The sequence below is a fragment of the Myxocyprinus asiaticus genome, chromosome 29 (genome assembly GCF_019703515.2).
Source record: "Myxocyprinus asiaticus isolate MX2 ecotype Aquarium Trade chromosome 29, UBuf_Myxa_2, whole genome shotgun sequence".
Taxonomy (NCBI): Eukaryota; Metazoa; Chordata; class Actinopteri; order Cypriniformes; family Catostomidae; genus Myxocyprinus; species Myxocyprinus asiaticus.
The window spans coordinates 24798214-24822598 of record NC_059372.1 but is presented as its reverse complement, the minus strand read 5'-3'; the positions used below and the strand labels follow the sequence as shown (position 1 = coordinate 24822598).

The 24385-nt window shown below is 40.1% G+C and overlaps 1 protein-coding gene across 1 annotated transcript in view; it reads right to left on the bottom strand.

Moving 5' to 3' along the window:
- LOC127419681 (ephrin type-B receptor 2-like) overlaps positions 1-24385 on the bottom strand; it is a 108461-nt gene that overhangs the window by 23603 nt on the left and 60473 nt on the right. The window contains exons 4-5 of the mRNA XM_051661275.1: positions 18001-18156; positions 14647-14982 (exon numbers count right to left, since the gene is read on the bottom strand). Of these exons, the coding sequence (XP_051517235.1) occupies positions 14647-14982; positions 18001-18156 (492 nt within the window). The remainder of the gene's footprint in view (positions 1-14646; positions 14983-18000; positions 18157-24385) is intronic.

Sequence of the window (24385 nt, the reverse complement as noted above, 5' to 3'; positions counted from 1 at the left end):
GACACTCATGTAGCAGCAGAAAAGTTGCTGGGTAACCACTGAAGCTAGCAAGACTCAGAGATGCTATAGTATATAATACATACACTGGCAGCCAAAAGTTTGGAATAATGTACAGATTTTGCTGTTTTGGAAGAAGTTGGTACTTTAATTCACCAAAGTGGCATTCAACTGATCACAAAAGTATAGTCAGGACATTACTGATGTAAAAAACAACACCATCACTATTTGAAAAAAGTCATTTTTGATCAAATCTAGACAGGCCCCATTTCCAGCAGCCAGCACTCCAGCACCTTATCCTTGAGTAATCATGCTAAATTGCTAATGTGGTACAAAAAAAAAAAATCAGTTGCCATTATATCAAACACAGTTGAAATCTATTTGGTTTGTTAAATGAAGCTTAACATTGTCTTTGTATTTGTTTTTGAGTTGCCACAGTATGCAATAGACTGGCATGTCTTAAGGTCAATATTAGGTCAAAAATGGCAAAAAAGAAACAGCTTTCTCTAGAAACTCAGTCAATCATTGTTTTGAGGAGTGAAGGCTATACAATCCTTGAAATTGGCAAAAAAACTAAAGATTTCATACAAAGGTGTACACTGCAGTCTTCAAAGACAAAAAACAACTGGCTCTAACAAGGACAGAAAGAGATGTGGAAGGCCATATGTACAACTAAACAAGAGGATAAGTACATCAGAGTCTCTAGTTTGAGAAACAGACACCTCACATGTCCTCAGCTGAAAGCTTCATTGAATTCTACCCGCTCAACACCAGTTTCATGTGCAACAGTAAAGAGAAGACTCAGGGGTGCAGGCCTTATGGGAAGAATTGCAAAGAAAAAGCCACTTTTGAAACAGAAAAACAAAAAGAAAAGGTTAGAGTGGGCAAAGAAACAGACATTGGACAACAGATAATTGGAAAAGAGTGTTATGGATCTTAACCCCATTGAGCTTTTGTGGGATCAGTTAGACTGTAAGGTGTGTGAGAAGTGCCCGACAAGACAGCCACATCTATGGCAAGAGCTACAGGAAGCGTGGGGTGAAATGTCACCTGAGTATCTGGACAAACTGACAGCTAGAATGCCAAGGATCTGCAAAGCTGTCATTGCTGCACGTGGAGGTTTTGATGAGAACTCTTTGAAGTAGTTTTTTCAAATTGTAATAGTAATTCTTCACATTATTAATGTCCTGACTATACATTGTGATCAGTTGAATGCCACTCTGGTGAATAAAAGTACCAATTTCTTTCCATAAGAACAAAATCTGTCCATTATTCAAACTTTAGGCCACCTGTGTAGTCTCACTGCACTATACACACTAGTATGTAAAATACTACAGTCTGCTACTGCTGCTGCTAGATAAATCATAATAACAGTCTTTTTTTTTTTATTTCTAAAGCTCTGTAAACAAACCCAAGGGTGCGTCACAATGCATGACTGGACACAACTAGAACTGAAACAAAAGAACAAAACAAGAGGCAAACTACATAAAGATATACAGTAAGAGACAAGAGTACAACAGACAGGAGAAACAAAATAAAGATAAATTGATTGCAATCGCAAGAAAGTCAAAATGCATAAACATTTTAATTACACACTGTGTAAACATATGTTATGAAGATGGGAAGAGATGATATTTCACAGCAATGCTGGAGTTGGGATTTCCAATATTTCGGGGTTGTAGAACTGAAAGACCTCCCTTACAAAAAATGTAGTGTTCTGACAAACTTGCCGCAAACTTGCATGCAAATGAGCTTGCGATTCACCACAAATGTTTGCAACTTTTCACTGGTAGTGGTGAACCTGCAACAAACCTTTGGCAACAATAACCTTGTTTCCATCCACTTTTCGCGCTGTTTTGTTATCGACAAAGTGAAAATGTGTAAAACATGTTTGCGACATTTGCCGTCTTCTGCTTCTTTCCATTCAAATGGCCTTTTATCAATAAAAATGGTGTGCATGATGACATCATGCTTAAAAAACACTTTGGTTTTGGTTTATCGCAAAAGAAATCTGCCCTTAAGCCGTTTCCATACAGAAATGTGTGTATATTGATAACTGTGTACCTTTCGCCTCACAGATGTCCCTAATCCCCCCCCCCCACCCCCACATTCATGAGACAATTCATTGAAATTAGACAGCTTACACTATCATTTTAATTTCACAAATAAATGCAATCAGAAGACAAGGAAGTGCAATCAAAAGGGAGCTGTTGCCCTTCTGACAGGACTGTAATATTGGTCCCGATATTGCGCCTATTGCAGGTTGCCACCAGTTCCGACCCCAAACCGAATCGTCATGGCCGTATTCAAGCTGGCAACCTGCACCAAGTAGTGGGAAACTTTCAGTCTTAGTATAAGGACCATCCATCAATGTGTATATGCTGTGTGCACAGCTATTAAAGAAAAATGTATGCGGTGCAATATCAGGGTTTATATGATACATTCCTGATATTCAATAGGCTATTTTGAACAATCATCTAATCTAACGCATTGCCATCTCAACTGCTTTATGTCCCGCATATTTGTCCAGCAACTTTTAACGACCAACTGAACTTGATCTAAAATTAATTTTAGCAACATAATGCAATTTACATTCGGACTCGAGTCCAAGTCACGAGTCCAATTTTAATAGACTTGGACTTGTCACGGACTCGGATTCATTTTTACTCCGACTTGACTCGGACTCGAGCCTTTGGGACTCTGGATTTTTTTTCCAAGTCCAGCCGAGTCCATGACATTTGTGATGCAATGAAAAATAAATAACAAAACAGAAATGAATGAACACATCTCTGTCTGCATGCAGCTGAATTAGCCCCTGAAGTCGTAGACGTAGCCAGAGTTGTTTCACTGTGTTTAAGCAAACACACGCACAGGCACACTCATCAGTCAACCAATACGCTTGAACTACTGCATAACATCGACTACTGAGGTGGCTGGCACGACGAAAACATAAAAGACAGATATGTATCAAATGTAATAGAAACTAAACAAGGCAGTTTCATACAACACGGGACCTGACAACTGGTAAAATTGCGTGTGGCGTTTGTGCAGCCAAGACGGTGCTCGCATTGTGGTTTCATCGTGGTTAAAAACTTAAAATCAAGAACTTCATTGAGTCAAGACACCCACATCATGTCCCTCACAGTTTACTAAAAACAGCATATTGAAATAAAAATACATAAAAATAGTATTAATATTGAATATGAAGTCTTTAGGCATAATGTATCTAAACATGTGGGCTTCTGTAGTCTCTTGTGGTCCATGCAGTGTTGTCAGATTGAACTGGTCCATAATAGCTTGATGAATTAACTGTGTAACTTTAAATAGTAGGGAAAAATTTTTTTATTGCTAAAGCAGACAGCAACTCTAAACCGATAAACAGCACCTATTTACTATTGATTGACTGTTTTCAAAGCATTGACGAGCTGCTTAAAATACAATCTTTTACAGCATTTGTCCAACATTCACAACATTCAACCATGCACAATAAAATATTAGGATATTTTGTGCAGTGAAATATTTAGTTTATAATTTAATTTTAGACTATAAAATAAATGTATTGTTCGACGACAGAGTTTGTGTATGAAGCTAAAATTAATATTATGAGATGAATTTAGTTGGTTATGACGTTTTTATTTTAAAAGTTTGATTTATATTGTAAACCACCGGGTAACTTATGCACATCTTTTTTAGCCTATATCTCTGACATATTTGAAGGACAATTCTGTTAAATTTATGACTCAAAATTATTATTCTCCATGTTTTTGCTGTTAAAGAAGAGCTCAATGAAATTTTCTTTGGTTGGTATTTAAAGATTTCAGACTGCCTGCAGACCAACGCGGCTTCCGCTCAAACAAAAAATAATTATTAATGTCTTCTGCGGCAGCAGCTGCGAGATGTACACAGACGCATCAGGGATTTAGGTACATGAGCAGCACGCAGATGTTGGGCCTCATGTATTCAGATAGAAGACAAAGGCAGGCCTAACAGTCATAAAAACACTCCTCAAGCCCCCTCCTTCTAAGTCGTAAATTTTACTGATAAAAATCGCGCCAAAATCAAACAAAGGGAGTCCAAAACAGACTACAGATCCATGAAGCCTTGCCCTCTAAAGGATCGAGCTCTCAACTCCTATTGGATGAGGCACACCACAGAACATCCCTCAAACATGACATCATCAGGACTTCAAATAATTCTGAAATGCTTCCAAAGTTGCTTCCAGCGACTTAGTTCACCGAATACGGACGTAGCTTTTTGCTGCTCTCCGGTGCAGCCTCGTGGCATAAGGAAGTAATGTCCGACTTGAAACTGTAGCCATACAATCTCCATCTCGCTGGATGAGCTAAGATTACTCTGTGTTCAACCGAACACTCTAACGGATCCGAAGGAGACCGCCGAGCAATTCGCATCTTCATCCGTTGGCCTACAGAAGTGAAGAGATTAAAGATTTCTCTTCCATCTTCAATCAAGTCGACATTTCTGAGTTCTCTGCCAGCCCGCCGAGAATCAACAGCCGTACCGCCCGCCGACAGCGTGAGGAAACTTCTCGTCATCACCCGAGCCTCAAGGAACCGGGTCAGAGTTAAAGGACGGAGGAAAACACATTCTACCTGTGTCCTCATGCAATTCAAGTAAGAGGTTACGTCTGGGCAGAGATAGAATATTATAGCGTGTTATTCTTGTGTTTCAAGGTTTTTGCTTGTACAGTTTACGGACCGCCATGTCCGCTAATTATTAATACTGAGGGTATTAATTATCACGAATTTGTTTTGCTGTATTGTGGTCCAACCAAATTGGATTGTTGTGCATTTTCGCCATCGCGGGTGAGACAGCAACTGAGATGTCGATTTTCCTAAGAAAACAATCCAATATTGAGACTGTTTTAATATTCGGTTATTAGTCCCTGATTCCAGGGTGGTGCCCCGTCAATGTTAATCCTTATTAATATTCTATTGATTTTTGATAATTGATAATTATCTTTGATTGAATTTGAATGATCAATAAGCTAGTGTTAATTTTAATTAATGTTTCATTGACGTTAACAATTAACGATTATCTTTGATAACTGTTGATTTAAAGGATTAAAAAAAAGCTAACATTGATTCTCATCAATGTTCTATTGATTTTAATAATTAATAATTATCTTTGATAATTATTAATTATTGCTAATAACCAAACTTGCTCCTAAACGTAGCACACTACATTTACTGGAGTCCCATATGAGGTTTTAATGAGTTAGATCCAATTAATTTAAATATTGATTAATAACTACAGAAATAATTATTATTTCTGATAGTAACACTGATCTAAACAACCAGTAAAGCCCTACATAATAATTGGTGCCCCGTGTGAGGCATCCTACGTGCCAGTTCTGTCACAGTGTGTATGCATAAGAATCCAAAGTAATAACTTGAAATCCTTACTTCAAAGTTTGGTTCTGTTTGACAATTTACTTCTCAAAACTTGCCAAACATAAGCCAGTGTGGTGTGAAAGTGCTCTTAAGAGTGAATTAGGGGTTGGAAAATGTACTATAGTCTGCTTAAAATCTGCTGTTGTTATTATTTAACTCCTAACGCTTTCATCAAAATGTTACAGAGAGGTGCCAAGTCACTTCATTGACGTCCACCAAAGAGAGAACACAGTGAAATTTGCACATTACATAACAGTAGACCGTAAACCACAGGTTGAAGCCTCTCAACTGTGCTTTCGTGTTAGCATTATATCAACTGTAAAACAACAAGCTGTCAGAGCCACTGTCACAAGAATTTTTACGGCCCCAGTAAAATGAGTCACCAATCGCCCTGCGTGACTGGAGCTAAAGCTCCACAGAGGTTAGTCAACCCAGCACTGCAAGATGTAGTTGCTGCTGTCCTCCGTCTCTCCATAGAGGAGAGAAATAACCTTAACGGCTACAATGTTAGTCGTTGTGATGAAGCATTGCAGGAACTAGTTGATTATGTCAACAACCCGGTCGGGAAGCTAATGCGCACAATCCTGGACCTTGTGGGCCAAATGTTCCTTCTTCATCACCGCAAAACCCAACTGCAAACCGCAGAGCACCAGGCCCAGCTCGCCCAGCTGCAGAGCAGCTACCAAGCGGTGCAGAGGGAAAATCTCAGCCTGCACCAAGAAATTAGGTGCACTCAAGCTGAGAAAGTCCAGGCACAGAAAGATAATGCCCGGATGCAGGAGGAAAACGAAGCCCTGCGCAGGCAGCTTCAAGCTGCCCAGCTAAAAGTCAGATCAGGTAAGTGCAGCTGAAACGCACAGCACAACATCTGACATAGAAGAGGGCTCCCTTTTTAGCGATACGCGTAGAAATGTGCCCCTGAGAAACCCAGGGACACACACTAGGAGCCGAGCTGCCCCTAGGGGTACAGTCTCTGACTTCGTCCTCCAAGACACCTTTCAAAATCCTCCAGCGGCCCGCTGGTTGGATGCAGGTGCCCCTCCTTATAGTTGCCCTCCTCAGTCATTTTTCAGTCATGCCACCGTGCGTTTCAAACCGACTGATTCCACACCACGAAGGGGGGACAATTATTTTCAAGCCCAGAGTGGTGTAAGCGACTCAAAGATCCCATTAGCCAGGGAGCTGTACGCAACCCGGGGTCCACCCCCACGCGTCGACTGGACTCCTTCCCCACCACGAAGGGGAGGAAGTCGTCCTCATCGCTATAGCGATCAGAGTGACTATGATGTTTCGGATGACTCGGACGACCCGTGGTCATACCGACACCAACGCTTGTGCATCCGACAACTCGAGTCCCTCGCAGGGGACATAGAACGCTTTGACCCAAGTAATCGAGATTCAAACATTGACAATTATCTTAGGGAAATTGAGCACTGCCTGATTGATTTGCCTTACGCTTCGTCGCGCGAAAAACTCAAGCTCATATGGAAGACCACGGTAAGGAGTGTCCATGCGTTCATGGAAACGCTACCGACTGGTACACGAAACCGCTACTCAGCTCTGTGTAAAGCCCTACGCGAGGAGTATTCGCTGTATATCGACGAAGCCTCTGCTACCATAGCTGCTTTCGCCATCACCCAGAAGAGGCATGAGCCTCCGCGTGAGTATTATAGACGCCTGAGAACCACGTACTTCCAAGGAAGTAATGCACCAGGTCTGGAGGAGGAATGAGCTTTCAAGTCTCTTTTCCTTCACAACCTTCACGAGTGCGTGCGATATGACGTCACAATGCACTGCAGAATGGGCAACCCCACCATGCAGGAAATCAGAAAGTACGCGCAACTGGCATGGGAGACACGCGTGCGCCCTGCCCGAGGGTACGAAGGCGACGCCAGAGCCCTGGGGATCCAAGCCTCATATGCAGACCAAGCGTTTAAAGGCATCAAAATGCCTCACGTTAAGGTGAATGCTAGAACAGGACCCCAGAGGCGCCGATCACCCCGCCAGCAGGGTAGACAACAGAACCAGGGGGGTGGTGACCAGACACACCCCCCAGGGTCACGGCAGGCCTAAACAACAAAAAGTTCGCCGGCCGAAAGGAAATGCGCGTTTCGAACAAAAACCCAAACAAGAAGGTGAGTGGGTAGGCAAGGTTTCAAATCCCCTCAGAGAACAAGATTTGAGAGAGGAAATGGAGGATATAAGGAGACGCTTGACTGAGTTAGTAACTAAGCTTGACGTGCTCCGTTGTTCACCAGGTCCGTCGACCTCCTCAAAGGAACACGGCGCTGAAACCTCGTCAGTATGACTAGACGATGTACCCCCTCCCGTTAATGCCAAAGTTTACTTTGTAGGTCGGGAAAAGGGGAACAGTGTCCAAGTTGCTCCCCAAAACAGTCACTCCTAACATGCCACACCCTCCTTTTCTGACCTTCTTGGGCGATCTGTACCGTAAGGGCAACGCCTGACACATGGGTCATTCCGCTCCCACGCACTACTCGACACCGGTTCTGAAATAGTCTAATGGGTTCCAACACCTTCGCAGAGGTGGCTAGAGCAAAGCTCTCCCTTGGCAAACCGTTATAGACAGAGACCTGCAACGTAAGTGTCATAAGCTACATGCAAGATAGGTCGTCTATCACAAAACGGGCCTGGATGGACACCTTTCAAGGGATGATGCTAACATACCCTGTTTACATATGTCCCATTAATATGGAACCACCGTTAGTTGGCCAGGACCTACTGAACCGATTGGCTCTGCTCATTGACTGCCGTCGTGGACACATGTGGGCTCAGGTTGACATACTGAGACCACTTGGTCCAGAAAACAGTTCGCCAGCTTCAGATACACATGTCGCCATCGTCCAAAAATCCAGCAGAGACGACGACTCCAATAAGAACAATTACAGGGCCTGAATAAAACCCTTCAGGGTACTATAGTCACTGTAAATTTGCAATCCGTTCTTATCAGTAACACTTTGCACACTTTAGGGACTTTGTCAGAGAAAACAACTTATGCGTGTATCGTTAGAGATCTAATGCAGGACCTCCTCAGGGAAATTAGCTCCTCAGTCAACAGTCTGAGTGGTGGAAGGATTCCAGCTTACCTGGTATCACTAGACCTTTTCGAACAAATCCTTAGATCTGCTACTATCTCCATTGTGCAACCTTCACAGATACACATGGCATATAGTTTTGGCATTGAAATTCCAATCCATGTAAATCCTCAACCTCAAAATAGGATTTATCCTCAATCTACCGTCATAGGCAGAATATATATAGACTAAAATCTGTATTTAATGTTGGTTTTCAGAGAGGTAATGCACACATTCACCTCAAAACACCACCAACACTCGCCTACCATGATGAGGACCCCTCGCTCTACCTTATCTCTAACCTAAACATGTGTACCAAGACAAAGTACATTCATTGGGTTTGTCAAAACTCAACCCCTTTGTTAGAGAGGTGAATAACTACCTCTGCAGCCAAAGAGCCGAATTCCATGAACAAGTGTCATGATAGCATGTCCATCAAAGATGAAGGAACAGAGACAAAGGTAGAGCGAACAGGCAGTCGCTGTCTCTTTAACACACCAGCCACCAAAGTCATATAATTATAATTATAATGACTGCCATGTGACTGCCATGATACAGCCACTAAACTAAGGCCACTAAACCAAGGCTACCAAACCAAACGGTGTTCTTAATGGTTCCCCAAGGAGCCAGCGTGCACACTGACGATATTGTCCTCCATCATCTCAATGTCAACAAACATGACGCAGAAATTGAGATCATGGACGCATTTAGAGGCCACAGCCTCACCGTTGATGACACCCTTCGACAGCAGCTTCAGGCTGAAGGGATGGAATTAGTGAAGTTCAGTCTCAAACCGACAGGCTTGACCACTATATTTCATAGTCACATAAGCAGATCGTCATCTTACCGAGAACACCCTATCAGTTTGGTTGCCCTCTGGCTCCTCCTTAGTGGTTGGATCATCATCGCAATTATTGCACACGCCATGTACAGGTACATTCAACACCTACAGGCCAGACTGGACTCACTTCTCATACAGCCGCGTTTTACACACCAGTCTGAGCCCATCACACAGGTTAACTCCATCATTTCCAAGGATAAGCCTTTTAACCTTTAACCCTCCTTTCCTCTAACATTTTGTTCCTAGTAACCATTGTCAGGTTCTACTTTGATTTTGTGTTATGACCAAAGAACAACAAAGGATTGTGTTATGGTTAATGCTGTGCCTTCCAATAACTTGAAATGTTTATGTGTGATGAATGTAGTTTTAGAATTGGCTAGAAGTTCTATGCCCAGATGTGCCTCAATCTCTGTCCAGACGATAAAACCTCAGTGAACTCCAATGAACTGTATGGACTGTGCAACCATTTCTCTTTCCTATCAGGAATGCATGGATGGCGTAACCCACAGGTTACTGTGAACCGACAAGAACTATTCGGCCCTTCAGTTGCTCTGAAGATGCTGGACAACAACCAACTCTTCAGAACAAAGGGGGGAATGTTGGGCCTCATGTATTCAGATAGAAGACAAAGGCAGGCCTAACAGTCATAAAAACATTCCTCAAGCCCCCTCCTTCTAAGTCGTAAATTTTATTGATAAAAATCGCACCAAAATCAAACAAAGGGAGTCCAAAACAGACTACAGATCCATGAAGCCTTGCCCTCTAAAGGATCGAGCTCTCAACTCCTATTGGATGAGGCACACCACAGAACGTCCCTCAAACATGACATCATCAGGACTTCAAATAATTCTGAAATGCTTCCAAAGTTGCTTCCAGCGACTTAGTTCACCGAATACGGACGTAGCTTTTTGCTGCTCTCCGGTGCAGCCTCGTGGCATAAGGAAGTAATGTCCGACTTGAAACTGTAGCCATACAATCTCCATCTCGCTGGACGAGCTAAGATTACTCTGTGTTCAACCGAACACTCTAACGGATCCGAAGGAGACTGCCGAGCAATTCGCATCTTCATCCGTTGGCCTACAGAAGTGAAGAGATTAAAGATTTCTCTTCCATCTTCAATCAAGTCGACATTTCTGAGTTCTCTGCCAGCCCGCCGAGAATCAACAGCCGTACCGCCCGCCGACAGCGCGAGGAAACTTCTCGTCATCACCCGAGCCTCAAGGAACCGGGTCAGAGTTAAATGACGGAGGAAAACACATTCTACCTGTGTCCTCATGCAATTCAAGTAAGAGGTTTACGTCTGGGCAGAGATAGAATATTATAGCGTGTTATTCTTGTGTTTCAAGGTTTTTGCTTGTACAGTTTACGGACCGCCATGTCCGCTAATTATTAATACTCAGGGTATTAATTATCACGAATTTGTTTTGCTGTATTGTGGTCCAACCAAATTGGATTGTTGTGCATTTTCGCCATCGCGGGTGAGACAGCAACTGAGTTCATCCATTAAAGAGTCAAATAACAAGGGACTTTTACGAGCCCCGCTCGTAAAACCGCGTCTCTGAGTGATAAACACGGCTGCTTTATCTCCAGCTATCGCGAAATCAGCTTTCGGGCTGTCACTTAATAATCTCTCTCTCTCTCTCTCTCTCACTAACCACACTGACACACACACACACACACACACACACTGATACACACACACCTTATGTGTTATAGGATTCTTTTTATTTCCATATCTAATCATATCACTGTTTAGTTTGTAGTTGTAAGTCGGAAGTTTATTGACTGCATTGTATTAATTATTAATTGATATTACTGCATAAATAAACTTTTGTTTATATTACAAAGAGAAGTGTTTTGGTTCGTTTTGCATACGCCTGTGTCATGCTGACGGGATGTCAGTGCTCGGATTCAAGCCTTCATTCATTGTTTTTTTTCCCGAAAATCGATATTCTTCGGATGTCGATTTTCCTAAGAAAACAATCCAATATTGAGACTGTTTTAATATTCGGTTATTAGTCCCCGATTCCAGGGTGGTGCCCCGTCAATGTTAATCCTTATTAATATTCTATTGATTTTTGATAATTGATAATTATCTTTGATTGAATTTGAATGATCAATAAGCTAGTGTTAATTTTAATTAATGTTTCATTGACGTTAACAATTAATGATTATCTTTCATAACTGTTGATTTAAAGGATTAAAAAAAAGCTAACATTGATTCTCATCAATGTTCTATTGATTTTAATAATTATCTTTGATAATTATTAATTATTGCTAATAACCAAACTTGCTCCTAAACGTAGCACACTACATTTACTGGAGTCCCATATGAGGTTTTAATGAGTTAGATCCAATTAATTAAAATATTGATTAATAACTACAGAAATAATTAATTATTTCTGATAGTAACACTGATCTAAACAACCAGTAAAGCCCTACACAGAGCTGCCCTGCATTGTGTGGTTTCACGCAAATTAACTAGAAAATAATGTCCGTGACGAAATGGCCCTAATATTAGCAGTGGGCTTTTCCAGTGTTTTTGGATGTAGCATTTGCAGTCAAATCGTGAGATGTAACTTCTCAGCGAGTACAAATTACTACTGTGTTGACTCATTTGTATGTACTGTATTTTCACAAATCAGTCTGCAGATAGAGAAGAAAGATTCAGAAAGAAATCTCAGTATAGACTATTATTTCTTTAGATGTGGATAATTTTAAATAAAACTAAATGAAACTGAATTGACAAATTGAAAATGAAGTATAAATAAAGACTAAATTACAATTTGAAACATAATAACCTTGGTTGTAATGACTAACGCAGCTTTCACTTTCTTTTGTCTATGTTTGAGTGGAGGGGAAAAAGCCACAAATAGCTGAAATGTCAACAGAATGCAATAAGAAGTGTGTTGAAGAACAGTTTTGTCTTCATACACCTAAATCAAATGCTTTCATTCTGAAACCACTTTGAAGTTTGTTCAGCAGGATACTAATCATAAAATGTATATATTAAAAATGCAACAGAGGTGTTTTTGTTACATTTATATTGACAAACTGTTTTTCTTAGTTGTAAGTTTAAAATAAGCTTAAAATATTGATGTTGAGTTTACGGTTACAATTTGAATTCAGATTCATGAACAGATTCATTCAGACTCGGACTCGACTTGGACTCGGCCTGTTATGGACTTGTTCTTGAGTCCGACTCGGCCGCTTTTGGACTCGCACTCGATTGTTTAAAGACTCGGACTTGACTCAGACTCGACTAAGATGGACTCAAACCCAACACTAGTTTATAGTCTTGAAAAAAAAGTGTAGAACATTCTGAGAATGCCATTCAGCTGACTTTTTTCGTTTACAGAACAGGGTAAGGCTAATTTAAGTTTGTGTAAAGAAAAGGCAATTATATAGACCTAACAATATAATTTTTTTGTTTGGTAATTAATTTTAGTTTAATGCTTTATTCGTTTGGTAATTTAATGAATTTAATACAGGGAATTTTGCTGGCATTTTTTCAAAAGTAAGCTAACAATACTTTTATAGAATGGGGCTATATGTTAGTGTTCAAAAAAGCATAATGATGCTTTTCTCCTAGTATTGTGTTTTTATTTTTTAATTCAAAACATCTTTGTGCACAGAAATTATATGTTTTTTGTACTATGGTCTAATTCCATGACTGCTGTCTATTAATCTGAATGGTGTGGAAAAGCAACTTTAATAAATAAACGGATGGCTACCGTTGCTTATGTGGCCATTAATTTGTTCTCTGTGCACTTGTCGATGACAGGTGCATGAGAGATATTTGTGTTGGCACTCATGAAAGTGTCATGACGCAGATGTGTTTGCAACATCGGATCTGTGCAGGTATGCCCTTAAGACCAATCCATAACAGTGCGAGTAATGCTTCACATACAATAAATTGGCTTTCAAGGATGTATACCTTGTCGTCATGATTAACACAGACTAACGATTGGGGTAAATTCTGTCATGTGACAATATATTTTTGCGTTAATGCCTATTTTCTCAACAAAAAGTGTTTCTAAACCAGTTTTTTGCGACATTTGAAGTATCGACAGAGTTTATTCGCTAGAATTAAACGGAAAAATATTATGTCGACACTTGGGAAATTTTAGTGATAATTTGCATTTCCATCAGCTATATCGGTAAACTTTTTGTCACAAAAAAAAAAACCCTTGGATGGAAACATTGTTAATGACGAGTTTGCCGCAAAACTCATTTGCGGAAAGTTTGTGAGAACTCTCAATTTTTGTACCACCCAAAGACAGGTGACATTAGGAACTCTTAATAAATTGGCTTCAAAAGAAGAGAGTCAAAGAAGGAGAGTAGGGATAAATCACATCAGCTAAATATTGTGGTGCGAGACCATGAAGGTCTCCTCCATTATAGTAATTAGAATTTTGTGCTTTATGTGACGAGTTAGTTGAGTATGGAACAGTGGTTGCTCTTACATTGTAATTTATCCATATAACTAATTTCAGACAAGTCACCCAACACAGAGGCTCTTTAAAGAACTCTTTTTCAAGGTCAAGTCTGGTCTATGACTGCGGCATAGGTCTGAGCTCTATGGCAGCTTAGTTGGCCAAGAACCACCTGTTTAGACAAGAAAAGCCATTTAACTGACAAGTTAAGTGAGCAGTCACAGTTGGTTTTGTCAATACGGGGTGTTTAGTGCGGGTTGTCAGAGATGTATCATAACATAATAAAAGACAGACATGGGGGAAAAATAATTTATATAATGGAGCATGAATCTCCGCGAGCGATTGTACAGAAAGCACATGGCAGAATAGCAGAAAATGTGTAGAGAGTCTACAGTAAATGCACCACAGAAAACCTCATTACAGAGAATTTAACAGACATAACTAAAAAAACATAGCATAAAATGCAGCTCTACTCATGAATATCCACGTCACTATCTGCTACATGCCTAAAACAAAACTATGAATATCTTTAAAAGGTTTGATGTCACTAACCTTGCAAACTTGGGCAAATTCTGTGATTTAGTCCTCAAAAGCGCTCATTGTTTCAACACTGAAACTTGTGAACACAACTCGGCTTCCAGGCGGACTGATAAAACGTCCTGTGTACGTCTACTCACAGAAGTTCCATCAAACCAGCCAATCAGATTTGTGCTTGAGTTGATCGAGAAAGCGTTTTCCAGTTTTGTGTGCTATAAGCATCAGACGGTTAGAGAACAGACTAGGTCAAGTCCAAACCCCACCTACAATAGTTGAAAATAGAGACATTTGATGTGTCTTCAACTAGAAACTGCTTACTATTTTCTTACCAGCCTGGTTTGTGGTGATGTTGACGGAGGTGAACTGAGGCGAGTAAGGACTCTGGTCAGAAACTCCATTCACAGCCTGGATCTCGAAAGTGTACTGCGTGTGGGCCAGCAGGTCGCTGATATGGACCCGAGACTCGGTCAGGCCCAGCTGCCGGGGCACGAACTGTACGTTGTCACCGCAGCGAGTGCAGGCCCCTCGACCTGAGCCACAGCTCTTGCAGATGATGTTGTAGACCACGTCCTCCCGGCCTCCGGTCTCCTTCGGTGTATCCCACTCCAGCCACAGGGATGTCTCGTTCACGCTCGAGATCACTCTCTGAGGCGCGGAAGGCACCGCTGTGGGAAGTGAAACCATACTGCCTCATCAGCAAGTTCAGCCAGCACTTATCAGGACATAAAGTTAATTAAAGCCAAGACTAGGAGATGTTATGGGGTGATAACCGGCGCCTTTCATGAGTAGGTACACTTAAAAAATAATTTTTTTTCTTTTTCAATAAATGGTCAGTACAAGCAGGTGCTTAACCTTTTGGAAAGTTTGATTGTCAAACTAAACAATTTTAACTCATAATAATATGAACTTATGTTGTATATTCATTTTATATGAGGTTTTAGAGGATTTTTGCAACCCTTTTACCTAAAATTAAGGACATATTTAATTTCCCTCCCCTAATATGGTGAGGGGGGATGGATACAGACATTTGATGTGTTTAAAACAGCTATTTTACACACTATATTAATTGTTCTTTAGCCTCCTGAGACCCGAGTGTGACTGCTGTGTGCATTTTCCATTCCCCTTTTTGATTTGTAACTAGTAGCACCTAGAAAACATGCAAAAAAAAAAAAAAAAAAAAAAAAATTCTAGAACAAATAGTTTTCCTAGAAATTGATGTCCACATATGTGGACAGCGTGACTAAGATGTGAAATTTTAAATACCAAGCTATAGAAAGTCAGATTTATTTTTATCAAATTGTTTGTTTCCAGGAGTGTTGTTATTCATGTTTTTGAGACTTTACAGGCAATACATCAGAAATTAGCATAATTCATTTTGATTCAAAGTAATGGCCAGCATCATCCAATCACTGCCAACTATGTTTTTTTTGTTTAGTTTTTTTTTCTCCCCAATTTGGAATGCCCAATTCCCAATGCGTTCTAAGTCCTCATGGTGGTGTAGTGACTCGCCTCAATAGGGGTGGCGGAGGACGAATCTCAGTTGCCTCTGCATCTGAGATTGTCAATCCACGCATCTTATCATGTGGCTTGTTGAACGCGTTACTGCAGAGACATAGCGCGTGTGGAGGCTTCACGCTATTCTCCGCGGCATCCACGCACAACTCACCACGCACCCCACCGAGAGCGAGAACCACATTATAGCGACCACGAGGAGGTTACCCATGTGACTCTACCCTCCCAAGCAACCGGGCCAATTTGGTTGCTTAGGAGACCTGGCTGGAGTCACCACTGCCAACCATGTTAAAATAATTACACATTATAAATTCTGAATCTATGTGCTGATTAGCATTGTCCCATGTCTGCCAAACATGTTGAGTGGTCCAAACATCATCTACAGCCTGAAACTGAAATTGAGTGAATACACTTAGATGCACAGGAAAGCTCTAGGATGCTTCCTATCTAATGAATGACTTAACCTCCAGTGTGCTGTCTGTCTGCACTGGTCTCAGAACAGTTTGAAATGCAACTAATTGTCATCCTAACTCCATAATAAGCCTCTGAAAGACCATTTTTCAGCTTTTGAATGAACCCATTGATTCTCAATGTGATAATGCACAGTAAATATAGGATTTCTAAGTAAAAAATGCACTAAAGTACACATTACTGTAGTACATTGTGTTTAGCAGTGTGGCGTTAAAATTAAATAAAAAAAAAAATAAAAAAAAAAGGCATATTGGATTAAACTAAAGACTTATCTTAACTTATCTTTTGACTTAAACAGGTTTCAATGTAAAAACATAATTAGGTTTCTTACCAGATGTAGTTTTGTTGGCGTTTCTATCAAAGACAAACTCCGCTGTGATCGGCACAATATAGTTTTGTTACATGACTTTATACATCAAAGGTTTAAACCTTTAATGATAGCCCAGAGTCTTCTGAACTGAGATCAGTCAGTTTAATAAAAATTATGCCTTGCGTATAGCGAATCCAAAATACAACGTCTACGCATGTGTACGCGTGGTTGCACGAGGATAGATAATAGTTTAATAGTTCTCAAAAAACATGGGATTTGAGACATGTTTTTACAGTTTCTTTTAAACTTGACACGGCATCTAAAAAAGCAGCGCAACTGCGTGAGACACTGAAAAAAAACTGCGGGATGTGCCGCAAAAACTCTTTTGATGAGAACAGCCACTAATGCTTAAATAATTGTAATGGGACACCAAAGTATACCCAATTTGTGGAAAATTGCAACACTCAGGTCTATACGGATCCAAAGTTGTCAAGTAATATCATGTCTAATATAATTCACCCAAAATATACAGTATGCAACAAGAAATGTTACAAAACATCTTTTCGTGTCACTTCCCATGTCGTTTTCCCTGTACAGTCTGGTGGGCTGCTGACTAAAGCACATTCTACCAGCTCTGTCTTGAGTCTTTTATGATCTGATTTTCACTTATTCATTAGCCTATAATCACTGTTCCCTTAAAAAGAAGCAGGATCAAAGCAATCTCCGCTTTCGAACAAGCCACATTAAAGTAATAATTTCATAATGGTTAATGGCAAGGATGAAAAAAGAAATTGCTCATTGTAATGTAAAACATGGCTGAAAGGGAAGAATTTTCTCCTCCCTCTATTCTGGACACAGTGCAGCAGCTCAGATTACTGACAGCATTAAGCACTACTCTACCATTCACACAGGCCCACCCAACCCAAAAGAATAGAGCATTATGCAAATCTCTTGGGACTTTTCTTGCTGTTCATCGAGTTACACCAATAGAACAATACTTATTTCTTTTGCACTTAACTGAAGCTCCTAAAAAGGGCAACCACACACAAAAATGAAAAGACGAAGGAGGAGGGACTTAATGAAAAATCTGCACCACTATACAGAACATGAAGTACACAACATGGAATACCCAAAATAGTTAATTGCAAGGGGGTGTCCAAATACTTTTGGCCATGTACTGTATGCACAACATTAATCTACTGAGCCAAAGTACTTTTTTTTTTTTTTTTTTTTTTTTTTTTTTGAGAGAGCTTTGAAGATGATCAGAACTGACTAGATGTTCTTGTAGACCACATCACTTTGATGTGTATGCTGTTGTGATTTTCAGAGAAGAGAGACAAGAGTCAAAACCATTGTAAAAGACATAAAACAGCATAAGAGAATGACATACTGGTACAGGGCATCTGAAGAGGGTCGGAGTCCGTACGGTAGTATCCACTGCGGCAGACACAGTTGGTGGCGCCCTCGTTGGTGGTGCGGCTGTTGATAGGACACTGGAGACATTGCTGGTCCCCTTGAGATGCTTTGAAGAACCCGAAAGGACATGCTGCATTAAAAACAAGAGGCAGAGACTATGGTGAATGGCAAATTAGTGTAAATTTGACACCCATTTAGGGATTTTGTCGAGATTAATTTAGGCATCATTTAATTTCTGAATGTTTTGCATATACAATGACCCCCAAAATTATTTGGACACACTTAAAAATGTACAAATGTACAGTTGTGAAACTAAGTGTCTTAGTAAAATATTTAGCCTTTTTAGCAAAACATTTAACAAAAAAGTTAGCTAGGTTTCAAATGATAAAACAATACATACTTTGTTTAAAATTATTTAGACGCTTTCTGGTTGTCAAACCATGTCCATGGTAAATGTGATGAACTACATCTGTGGTAACTCTGCTCAAACACCTGTGTGAACTTGAGGGGAACTGACTTTATACATCCTATAGACTTTATAAATCACATTGAGATCAGTTGGTTAAAAATAATTTAAAAATTGGCTAAGAAGAGTGAAGCCACTTCTGAGAAATGGTCTAGCATCATTTGTTTGCAGATGCCACTTGGCTTGGCATTTTATTGTCTATGCAAAGAAATTCCAACTTTAAGTGTGACTTATATGTCCAAAAGTGTGCAAATAGTTGGGCCACTGTACATACAGTACATATGGCAGTCGTCTTTGCAGGATGCAGGTTAAAATATTTTTTGAAATTGTAAATGTCTGGAACTTTAGCACTCTCATTTATGTCAAACCATGAGCACATATTTCATACAACAGCCCTCTTTATATTTCAGCCTGGAATCAGAGGGAGAGGCAGTAAATGAAAGCCATCATAATGGCTTCTGATGGGCCTCCAGACAGTGTAGTTTTGAAGCTTGGTCTCGCACTGATAATCTTTTGTTTTGCACACAAAGGGCAGAATGGCACTCAGATATATCTGCAGAAAACACTAACAAAGACCTTATTAAATCACAGCACAGCTCTTTCCTTCTGCTTAGTCTTGTCGAAAACAAAATGCAAATGTGCTTGTCCTATTCAGAACCAATTCATTTGTAAAAGAAGGATTAAATTACTTTTTGAAATCTTTGTTTTAATCACGACTGAACTGGATGTTGCACTGGAATAGTTTGACTTTGCCAAGAGTGTAGGAGAAGCTCTGACTTATAATTTATGATACCTAATTTGATCAAAGAGAGAGTGTACAGGAGGAAACCTTAATATGTGCATTGTAGAAAAAGAAGGCTCACCTTTCAGTTAAAGAACCCATGAAATCAAGATTGGCTTTTAGTTTTGAAGCCAATAGGGATGTGCCATGGTGGTCGACTAATCGACTAGTCATCCAACAACTCACTAGTCAATTTGTGAGGTCGACTACTAACATTAATATTTTAGTGGTGGTTTTAATGGAAGGTGCAATTCTCACATTAACTGAGAGACTCAACTTCTTGGAGAGTGTTTTAGCATGATGATAGCTTGGTGTGCTTAAAAGTGAATAATAGTCAGCACAGTAAAACCACCTGCAATAACTTTAGTCTCTTTAATGCTTTAAGTTTAGTTCATGTATGCACCGCAGCTGTAACAGCAATCAAAGCGCTGCATCAACAATACATTACAAGACAATCACTGTTGGATGTTAAATCCTCTGCTGTGAGTAACGTTACCGTATTTGAGATGCTTTGGAGAGATGGAAGTCTTTTGCTGATTCTGTCTGTAAATGGTAAATAAATAATTGCAGTAAAATATGTTTAAACTGCTTGATGTCGTGAACTAGATATGTACCCGAGTTATCTTGCAGTTTTGCGCTTTTGAATGTGCAGCGAGGATCGCCTTGAGACTCCCAAGCTCTGTTTACATTGAATGCGTCATTCTGCATTCAGGATGCGCATAAGCAGTTTTGTGCCGCCCTGTATTGAAGCCTCTTATTTTTTTTACTTTTTTACTATGATAGTTTTATGCAATAAGATGTCATAGTTATTTAGCCTATTTATTTGTTGCATAACCATTAGTTACCATGTTAAAATGCTGCACTTAGCATCCATAAATCCTTATGAAACACATCTGATCGGGGTCACTTGACAATAACAGAGCCTATATTATACATTATTATCCCTAACACCGACTAGTTGACTAGTCATTCAAACAACCAACCGACGGGGGGCCTGGGTAGCTCAGCAAGTAAAGACACTAACTACCACACCTGGAGTCGCAAGTTCAAATCCAGGGCATGATGAGTGACTCCAGTCTGGCTTCCTAAGCAACCAGTTGGCCTGGTTGCTAGGGTGGGTAGAGTCACGTTGGGTTAGCCGCCTCATGGTCACTATAATGTGGTTCTCGCTCTCAGTGGGGCATGTGGTGAGTAGCGTGAGCCTCCACACGCGCTAAGTCTCTGCGGTAATGCGCTCAAGCCACGTGATATGATGCGCAGATTGACTGTCTCAGATGCCACCCAGATTGAGGCGGGTCACTACGCCACCACAAGAACTTAGAGTGCATTGGGAATTGGGCATGCTAAATTGGGGGGGGAAATACGGAGAACCCCCGACTAGTCAATTATGAAAATTGGTAGTATTGCACAGCCCTGATCTTTATGCTAGTGTACTTCTAAAAGTTGTCAAAATTAAATTTTAGCAGGTAAACACATTTCAGATTTACAGAAGAGAAAACATTTGTCCAATCAAATGGTCTCTAGAATGAGAATGTCCCTCTTAATAATACCTGCCTAATGGCTTCTTAACAAAAAGTGACAAGCCCTTTGACATGCCCCAAATTCCTCTTTCAACAGGATAGATGTCGATACTGAGTTAATCGCCTTTTGATATGAGAATCGTCTGCTTTTTTTTCCCAGAATGTGCATGCACATTAGCTGAACCAACCTTAAAAAAAGCAGATTTTTTAGAATTATTTGAGCTAAAGAAGAAACATTTATGATACCACTGTAGTCATATTTTATTCCTGATTTGAAATATGTTATTGAAATGTAAACTTCACAAAAAGTTTGAGATTTCCATCTTTTCCCATTCAAGTACACAGGAGTTGCAATTCTAGAAAATATCTCCTCTGCAGTGTTACCAAGATGGCCACAGAGTGAATCGACTGGCTCTAATAAGTACTTTAGTTTAAACAACATAAGCCAGGCATGGGATTGCAGAGAATGATATGCAATGTCAGACTCAGGCAGTGTTTTGACAAAAATAAATGACTAATTTCCTTGACAGAGACTCAAAGATAGAATCCTTTATTTGATTACACCAAATCAGTCAACAGCTGATGTCTGCCCTCCCAGCCAAAATAACCCCCTGGCTGGCACACAGTTCAAGTGTCTGTAGTACCACACAAAATAGTGGCTGGTATAAATCAAATGTTAAGAGTAAATGAAATATGTCACATCTTCTGCAGGTGCAAAGCAATCAACATGAACCAAATAACATGGGGAGTTCTATGATGTACAATGAAACTCATTCTATTAGTCTAATACCCCAAATGGCTTTAACAATAAAACATGACTCCTCACTGGGCCTCTCAGCCTATGATTGATGACAGAACATTCACTTTGTGCCAGAAGGAATATACTGGTAAGGCGCACACACACACACACACACACACACACACACACACTAGTGAGTTAGAATTTAGGAATCAGAGAATGAGGAAAAACTGTTGGCTACAGTTGAATGAGGTAGAGAGGGTGTGAGTGACAGTGTACAGGAGGGGAATTAAATCTGTGGCACCACAGGGCTCGACAATAGTGTTTGAGAGAGCACAACAGCAGCACAATATCCTGGTGACATATTTGATGTGTGCCATGTTTTGTACATGGCTAGAGTATTTAAGTAGGTGCAATCTACTTAAAATTCTAAGAGAAATTGACTAAAGCCCTTTGTGGCGCTCCAGATATTTTATAATCTTAGAGATCTCTTCATCTTTATTCCAGTGAGCAGTTGCGCTCTTTTATGAAGCAAATTTTACAACAGGGAAATCATAGTAAACACTTTAGTGCCTCTATATAATATTTAATCCTTTGGTCAAAGACATTTTTCTCGCCTCACACACGCACCAATTTAAACTTGTTTTTGAAGGTTAGTAAAGTGAAGAGTTTTTAAACTGCTATTAAGGCTTGTTCTATAACTCAAGAGTAGGCCTATAACTCGACAGTATATGTCTTCCAAACATGACAAATACATTATTACATAAAAGCTTAATGCCATTAATTTACAACTACTGTCGAGATGTATGCACCTTATTTAACAACACGAAAGCAAGCATGCCGTGTAATATTATGTAGTCTTACTGTAATAAATCTAGGCTTGCATGGGGTTTCAGTTAAACCAATGAGAACTGAACATTCAAGCTTTTATTTTGGCAACATCTTCATAAAGAATTTGTGTGTAGCGGAGTTCACATTTTTCAACAGCTGTAAAATGTGCTCCTTATTTTAACATCTCCTCTCTGTCCACAAATACCTGGTGCCATGGGGTGTATTATTTGTATTTGTAGCGGCCAAACATACCTGGAATTATGCAAGAGTGAAATTAAAGTGAATCTAGAGCGCTTTAAATATAACGCGCTCAGCGCACTTAAGCACACAGAACCCAACTCGGAGCACATCTATTACTTTGAGCACGAGATGGAATTGTGGAGCACAGAATCGTTCTGAAATGTTCAGAAAACACTGTATTAGGCTTGGGATCGATGCCTTTTGCACTCATCGATAATCGGAAGATTTTCCAGATGATTATCGATATATATTGGGATTTACCCTTTGGACAACAGTCTTTGTGTTTTCAAACATTTCTCAACAGAGCTTTGGTAAAGTGTGAGCAGCAGGGTAAATTAAAGGTGGTCACACACCGGACGTGTCTGGCAGATGACATGGCGCTTTCTAAAATGGCACGTTCTAAAAGCAGTCTTTGGAGGCTGCTCAAAAACTCCATGGCGCTGCAGATTTAACTCGCATAGTTTTCTTTAAAGTCAACTCGAATCATTATCTAAAGGACAAACATTATTTAATCTAGCCATCAGTGGATCACCTATGTGATATATACTGTATATATAGAACTGGATCGCTGCCGCAACGGTAAACTGCCAGCAGGAGGTGAAGCCACCGGAAGTGTTCGAGCAGCCATCATAGTGTGCCCCAACTGCCATAGAGCCTCAATAACTGACAGCTGATAATGCTGCTGTTTCACTGTTTCCGACCTCTGGATACGGCAGTCACATTTCGCACTCTTGTGCCAATCATGTTTAATTTGCTCGTTATGTATTGTATTTGTTACAAATTAAGACAATATAAGCAATCGCGATGTCAGAGCTTTCACCGGTCTCGGTGTGTAGCACAACAATCATCAAGGGACGAGGCAAAACTCTCCACAATTTGTAATGGGAAAAGCTGTAATATCAGCTTGTTTTATGGTGACAACATGTCCTTTTCCCTCTGAAGGTTCTTAAAGTCAGACCGGGATTTCTAAATCACCAAAAATTCCCGGGATTTGCCTGTTTTCCTATTGAAGTGCTCTCTGTACATAGATACATATTTTTTTATGTTTGCTATTTAAACCTAGCATATCAGTTTAATTCATCTTTGCTTTACTAGTCTCTCTCATTCTCTCCGTGCCTGCTGCGCGTGTGTGATAGAGAGATGGCGAAAGAGAATGCATGCTTTCAGGCAAGTGACTGTGAGAAAAATTCACTTTAATGAAAACATTTACTGTATAACACTTCAGTGTTGTAAATTAATATCTCTGAAAATGTCTGCTTGTATCATACCTCAGTTTCATTGAACTTGTTTACATTCAGCTGATCTGTTCTCCACTGAAGTTTGTTAGAGGTACAGTATACTGTTTGATATAGATATACATAACTCGCTCAGGCTTTCAAGAAACAATTCCAGACTTTAAAATAAATAATTACATGTGAAGGACGTTTGCATTGTAGGGATGTACAGGCAGATTTTAGAAATCTAAATCCGTGATTAACTGGCCTATGTTTATTCACTGAAATGAGATGATTTTCTATTAAGTCAATACGCACATTGGAATGTTTTGGCATAGCAATAAGGCAGCGCAGTGGCTTCACTGTTATGACGTCATTAGCAATCCAGTTCTATACTGTATATACATCAGTGGTTGTTATACCTGTGCCTTGTGACCCGTTTCAGTAAATGTATCACCCCTTGTGGTCTCTCAATGCTATTACGCCAGATATTCAGCAGAAGCCCAACTGAGTGAATTGGAAATCATGCAAATTAGGCTTCTAATTTAAATGTCTGCTAATGTTAATA